The following is a 7,594-nucleotide window of genomic DNA, read 5'->3' on the forward strand; positions in this document are numbered from 1 at the left end:
TCTGAGTACTTCTACTTTTAGTCTGTACAATATCTGAGTACTTCTACTTTTACTCAAGTCCAAGATCTGAGTACCTCTACTTTTACTCAAGTTCAATATCTGAGTACTTCTACTTTTACTACAATATATGAGTACTTCTACATTTACTCAAGTACCAGATCTGTATATATATATATATATATATATATATATATATATATATATATATATATATATATATATTACTGTATATCATAGAGTCAAGCTGAATAAGCCTCATACTGCTCTGTCTGTCTGTCTGTTGCAGAGCTCACAGCTTGGTCAGAGTGGGGGAGGGGAGGGCAATCAGGTGCACACTCTGCAGCTGCAAATGCTACCTTTGCAGATGCACGGTGAAACAAGCCACAGGAATATTGCCATTTCTCCCGTTGTTAACTCCCTGAATCCTGATGCTATCTTTAAACGTACTCAAGTACAAGATCTGAGTACTTCTACTTTTAGTCTGTACAATATCTGAGTACTTCTACTTTTACTCAAGTCCAAGATCTGAGTACTTCTACTTTTACTCAAGTTCAATATCTGAGTACTTCTACATTTACTCAAGTACAAGATCTGAGTACTTCTACTTTTACTCAAGTACAATATCTGAGTACTTCTACTTTTACTCAAGTACAATATCTGAGTACTTCTACATTTACTCAAGTACAAGATCTGAGTACTTCTACTTGTACTCAAGTACAAGATCTGAGTACTTCTACTTTTACTCTAGTACAAGATCTGAATACTTCTACTTTTACTCAAGTACAATATATATGTATATATGTACAACATATCCAAACCTTTGAATTACTTCTTAAAGACTTGGTTTCAATTCCCAGTTCCTTGCAAACTTGCTAAAGAAAATGGAAAGACAACTAGGTTACTTTATGAATACATATCATCTATGTTTACCGGATGGTGGAGATGATCCAAGCCGTTTTTTAGGCAAGCAGATTTCCTCAATCAACACAATTCAGGAAGGTCTTGTCCAAGTCTGACATGGCATTCACACCTGAGTCGTTCACAGATATTCCATCCAGACAAGGAACTTGACACCACAAAACTAAAACAGCAGCCATTAACTGTTAGCCGTTAGCTGTTAGCCATGAACTGTTAGCTGTTAGCACACAGAGATCACAGCTCCTCATATCTGTTCAGAAACTGGAGAAAAGTTATAAATGTACAAACCAAAGACTGTCTGAGGTATGGCGGATACAGTCACTGCTTTATTTATGCTGGACGGTGTTGTGAGTGTTGACGGAGCAGCTTAGTCTAATCGATCAGATCTCCATTCAGAAATTCAACAAAATGATTCACGTGCACATTTCTCTGCGCGCTTTCCCTGCACGTCCACGTCTCCAAGTGGCACTCAAAAAGGCCCCATTCGCTTCATACTCTACTTTAAATAACCTACATGTTGTTGTGCTTACAGTTGTGTCGAACTATTAAATATACACTAATGGCTCTGTTACTCGATTTTCTGTACTTGGTTGTGTCGGCTAAAATATTTGCTTGCTTAATTCACGGCTTCTGAATCGTTGCTATTGTAACTTTTTGCTCCGATTCTCCCTCTCTCACACTTTCATAACACTCTCTCCCTCTTTCTCTTTCTCTTTGCATTTGACCATCAACTAGCCTCAGATTCCAAAGGCTCAAGTTGGACCTCTTATCTCTGATAACCATCATAAAATGATGTCTGTACTTGAGATTGGTCTGGATCAATTCTCAAGGAAATTACTGCTGGTCTGATTTGAACTATATCAAAGTAGTTTCATATTAGACCAGCAGCAGTTCTCACTACAAGGGTTAAACACACTTTTTTCATTTATCAAGGGTATCAATGAGCCATTGAACATTTGGACCTGTATATAATGGCATCGTATTAAGGAAGCATATTAGATAGTTAGGTATTACTTTTTATACATTAGTAAAAGGGGTTTGTTTTCAGAGATAGCTCTAATATTTTCAATAATCGAATGAGGCAATCCTCTGAAGGTAAAATCATAGAAATTGTGAAAATTCAAATAACATCAAATTGTCCTGCAAGGTTAATAGAATAATAACAAGATATTAATCATTAAATGCATTGTCAATATATAGATAGATAGATAGATAGATAGATTGATAGATGGATAGATGGATAGATGGATAGATGGATAGATAGATGGATGGATGGATGGATGGATAGATAGATAGATGGATGGATAGATAGATAGATGGATAGATGGATAGATGGATAGATAGATGGATAGATAGATGGATAGATAGATAGATTGATGGATAGATGATACTGTTTTACTGACCCTGTTCATTCTTAATATATATATAGTTATTAAATAATATTATAATTTAAAATGTCACGAAAATTGTATAAATGGTAAATGGAAATATATATATATATAGATATATGTGTGTGTGTGTATACAACTGTGCACTAATTTTTATCAAACAAAAGATAGAGAGTAAAATTGATTTTAAGTTCTGTTGAGATATTGCTCAGAATGCATTTAAACCATACTGCATGTTCCTCTGTGCCTGTGTTTCAGGGGTGAAGTCCAGATCAGGGTGGGGGGAGGGGAGTGGTTAATCCAGACATTCAGGCGCATGATGAACCTGCAGAGCAATTGAGTACTATATTTGGCGCTAAAACTTCAGAGCAGCTAATGCTGCATTCATGTAATACAAAAATTACAGTTTTACTGTCCCCGACTTAGTAAGAAGTCCCTATTACAGTTTCTAAACTATGTTAATTAATCTCTCCTTAAAAAATCTTATTAGGGTTATTTATTTCAAGTGAGAGAAATTCACTTCATAAGAAGCATTTTGGTTTTGAAACATTTTGCAAACTCCAACATGAAGATGCATTGTACTTTACATCTGCACCTGAACGCATCATTACAAACATCGATCGGCACAAAGGAAGATTACTGAGACGGAAGCAGCTCCACATGGTGTGTGAAAGAAGCAATACAGCAATTAGTACGAAATTACAGCAGGAAAAACCCACACAACTGCTCCAGGTAAGTGATATTTTATATATTTTAACTATGTTAGGTTGTTTAATGTTTTAGCATTCTCCGGCATGAGTGGAACTGCTGGGGCTAGGCTAAACTCTAAATTAAGCTAACGTTAGCATGTAAGAGCAGAACAAAAGCATAAGTCTTTTTAAGTCTTATTTTAATGTATGGTGTTTCATGTAAAATATATAGAATATGAATGCAAAAATGCATGCGTTTTTTAACCTGACATCTACAATTATTAAGGCAAGACTCTAACATCTAAAATGTTTTATCTATCGGCAACGTGTGTCTGCGCCGATCAGGAGTCACAGCCCGCAGCCCCTCTCCCCCGCCGCACGGACTCCTCAGTCCAGAGAGTCTGCAAGGAGCAGCCAAACCCCCGACCCGTTCTGTAACACGGAGCCCGTTTCCTAAACCATGCTAAATATATGTGTGTGTGCATAAAGCTGAGTTATGATCGGTCATAATAACACCGAATTTGGTGATGATTCAATCGTTTACAGTGAAATGTACAGCATACTTTTGGCCATACTCGTGCAGCCCTACAAACATGGGCGGCGCCAGAGATTTTCTGTTGGTTGTTTAGCCAGGACATTTACTTTAGCACAAATCCATCTACTAATATGTCAGCCTAACTATTATGATGTGTCTAACCTTTCTTAATGTTTAGCATGAGCAAATGTAATATATCTTAAATGGCTAAATGTTAGACTATGATCTCCTGTTCCAGCATCTTGAATTTTTTCTTAACATATGGACTGTTAGCTAGCTTTTGATTGAGTGGCTATAGGTTTGGCTACATATTCGAAATATAAACAGATCTGTTGTTTCTGTCAGGGTGCCTGTGCCGCTGCTGATGGGCCCAAAGACACAAGAGATACAGACATGGATGACACTGACATTTTGGATGAGGGTAGGTCACAGTTGTATTGAAATGCTGACTAAAAATGGAAACAAAATGACAAATAAAAATGTCATGGCATTTAAACTTGTTGATGAAAGTTACTTAAATCTATGTCATGTGGCACTCAATTACATTGTTCTGTTGCTTTTTTTATTCCCCTCTATGTTCGTCTAAAGGAGAGGGGTCAGAGATTCCAGAGGCGATTAAAGATTAAAATAAATGCCTTTTATATATTTCTTTTAGATGTGGCGTTTCTGTTATTATTAACACTGCTGCTTTAGTTGTTCTGACTGCTAAAATCCTCTGTTAATCCTAATTTTAAAGCCGATATTCCGTGGGGTCGGGAGGGGGCTCGGATCCTTGTCACCTTTTTCATACCTGATGAGTTTGCATCCCTGTTACTAGTTCCCTGCACCATTGATCACTCCACTGGGTGGTTGTGGTCCTTTTCTCATGGTACCAGCCATGTAATAAGGTGGGCGGCCCATTGAGTTAATTTAGGTAAACAGAATCAAAGAAAGCAGATTTTAGCTCACTAATATTTGACAGTGACAAACACGTTAACCTCATTGTCCATCACTGTCTCAATGAAAGGTTGTTCTTTCTCACAAGCATATTACTGTCTTGTGTTCATATCTCTACTCTTTATACCCCGGGAAATCCCTTCCAAAAAGCCCTTAATGTATAGGGCTTATATTATTAAAGTTTGCCAACCAATTAAAAGGACATGACAATATGTTTATCAGGTGGTTGCTTTTGTATTACTATGTAGTTCATTTGTTGTTTTTGTGAAGTGTTATAAGTTTGTACAGGAAATAAATACTGATTGCTGTCATTATTGATTGCCTTTGCAAATGGCATGAAAGATCATTCTAATGTTAAAGTAACTCTTAATGTCTGATGTTCGTTTCTCTCTTAACAGAGCTCTCACGACCCGAGCACAAGAGGCTTCATCCAGAACCTGCTGATACAGACGAGAGAGGGAGAAATAGAGTTAAAAGAGTAAGAGAAGTAGAGTTAGTAGAGAAATGTACCAACAAAAAAAAGTACAGTATAAGTACTTCATTTTATTTCTGGTAGCAGTCAAACTAGTACTGAGTCCAACAGTGTCAGCCTTATTAAGGACTTATGTTAAATATTACTCAAAGATATCAGAAAAACATGCATTATTGTACCCTTGTACTAGGCTATTACCGTAAAGGCACTATTAATCGTCACCTGTATCGTGCAAGAGGGTCTAGCTGGATTGTTAATAATGGCCACTGATATTTATTTGAAGCTTAAAGTAGGCTATCAATTTGTGACAGTTCAGTTGACAAAGACAGTCCAACCTTGCAAATTTTTGATAGCTTAAATATACACTTGCATTGGGGCAACTTAGTGTGAAATAAAAAATGTTTTGTCTTTGAATCATGAAAATATATATCGTTTTTTATCATGGGTTTAAAAACTAAAGTATTGCTTTTGAAGAAGAGATTAGTACTATGATGTTTCCAACTGATTTTGATAGTATCTGTCAAACTTTTTCTTTTTACAGAATGTTGGTACCGATGAGGACTCTGACTCAGGTGGTGAATGCAGCGAATATGTCCCTTCGCAGAGCTCCTCGGACAGCGAAGGCTGCAGTAACGGTGAGGGTCCAATTCAGCCGCCAGTCCATATAGTTGCTAAAAATCTCGTAAAAAAGATTGGCACCAGCCACCCTCAAAATGATAATGGTGTACAGAAAGGTGAGGAAGATGTCGAGAAGGGGTTTAAAATAACAGTGAAGAGCTGCACCAAGGGAGGCAAAAGAAAATGGGACAAAAAGCATTACTGCATCTTTTGCGAACTCCCACAAAGTAAAATTGCACGTCATTTGGAAAGAAAGCACCACAGCGAAGAACTAGTTTCAAAAGCAACATGCTTACCTAAATCCTCCAAAAAAAGACGTCTGATGTTGGATCAACTTCGTTTTAAGGGTGACTACAACCACAACATAGCTGTTTTGCAGTCAGGACAAGGGGAGTTGGTGACTTCTAGGCAACCATCAGAAGAAGCGGATCCACATGGCTACTTGCCCTGCAACTATTGCTATGGCTTTTTCGTAAAAAGTGAGCTGTGGAAGCATGAGGTTAACTGTAAAAATAAAAATAGTAAAAACGTTCTCTTTGTTTTAATTACAGTTGCTTTGTCTCAACACGATAAAGGGGGCACATCTCCTAGGCAACGAGATGGTAAGAAATTCACTACAGAACATCACATTTCATTTAGCTAATGCTTTTATCCACGGAGGTGTCAGGGTTCATTATTAAAATGCTGTGCTAATTTACTGCCATTTTCAGTGATCTTTAAAGATCTTTTCAATATAAATTGCTCTAAATTTCTGTTTGTTTCCCTCTTTAATAGAGCTATCCAGAGCCAAAAAGCAGAAGCTTCATCCGGAACCTTGTGATTCATCCCACGACTCGGATGGTACAGTAGTTTCATATAAAGCTTTCTATTGTATAATGCAAAAAAGGATATAACTAAGTTTATATATAATAAACCGTCTTTCCTCTTCACCTAGATGACGAGCAAAGACGGGTTCTCGTGAAAAGACCAACAAAAACTAAGACACATGGTAAGCTTGCTTGGTGCCTATTTAGAACCACATTTTTATTTTAATTGCATTAAACTCTTAACTGTACAGCCCTTGGGCCATTACAAACACTTGGTCTCTTGGTATTCACTCTGGAAACCACTCTAAGACACTAATACAGAAAATAGTACTGCAACTATTTTATTCTCACTACTACTGTTTACTATTGCTACAACTACAATGATTAATACTTTTACTGTTGCCATTTAAATAAGTACCACTTTTTAGTGTAACTACACCTTCACTAATTACTAAAATATATGCTTTACTACTTTATACTTATTTGCTTTCTAACATTCTTGCATAACATCACATTGTACAATCTTACATTGCATATACTTTCTAAGTTCCTTGAACCTACTAATTTACTTACTATTACTCACTAACTGCATTTTTTTTACCCACGAGTCAGCCCTGTTGATGACTGCTAGCAGTTTAGTTCATTCTATGATTTGTTGACTTTTATTGAGTGATCGTTTTTTTGTTTACTGTTCATTAAGGTTCTGCTGTACAGAAGGGAAACCAAAGAAGGCCCTGGAGTGAGGCAGAAAAAAAGGCTGTGTGGAGTCAACTTGGCAATTGGATTACACTGATGAAAGTCCCTGGTAAAAAAAAGTGCACTGAGTGCGTAAATGAAGAACCTGCACTTAAAAATAGAAACTGGCGAGACATCAAAAATCACGTTCATAATACGATTGAAAGCAAAAAAAAAAAAGTCCCGCTGTTAAGAGATACATGACTCTAAATGAATGCTAATGTTGCGCCGTAATTCCGAGTGTAGATAAGCAGCTGTGTGCTAGCATGTTCACCGTGTGAAATATGGTGATGTCTACGGTGGCCCTGAAGTGCAAGTCAAAACAACATTTCAGGAAACACCACAGCATTTCAACTTATACGGAAAGGGTATTTCTTTAGGGAGAACACTTCTTGTTTGTGATTGGACAGAGCCAGCCAGAGAAGCACTGCTGTGATTGGTGGTTTTTGCTGCCAGTCAAGAAATGACGCTTCGTGAGTGGTCGGCACCCGACAGCG

General features: G+C 37.3%; 1 protein-coding gene across 1 annotated transcript; it reads left to right on the forward strand.

The window, feature by feature from the left end:
* The first annotated feature begins 2,714 nt into the window (after nt 1-2,714).
* LOC307021965 (uncharacterized protein) lies at nt 2,715-7,318 on the forward strand. The gene is made up of 8 exons (XM_079654522.1): nt 2,715-3,038; nt 3,876-3,951; nt 4,865-4,944; nt 5,480-5,573; nt 6,108-6,158; nt 6,331-6,396; nt 6,491-6,544; nt 7,063-7,318. The coding sequence occupies exons 1-8, from the start codon at nt 2,967-2,969 to the stop codon at nt 7,299-7,301; spliced, it is 732 nt and encodes a 243-aa protein (XP_079510648.1). The 5' UTR covers nt 2,715-2,966; the 3' UTR covers nt 7,302-7,318.
* The last annotated feature ends 276 nt before the right edge of the window (nt 7,319-7,594 follow it).

The sequence above is a fragment of the Notothenia rossii genome (assembly GCF_949606895.1).
Source record: "Notothenia rossii genome assembly, chromosome: 1".
Taxonomy (NCBI): domain Eukaryota; kingdom Metazoa; phylum Chordata; class Actinopteri; order Perciformes; family Nototheniidae; genus Notothenia; species Notothenia rossii.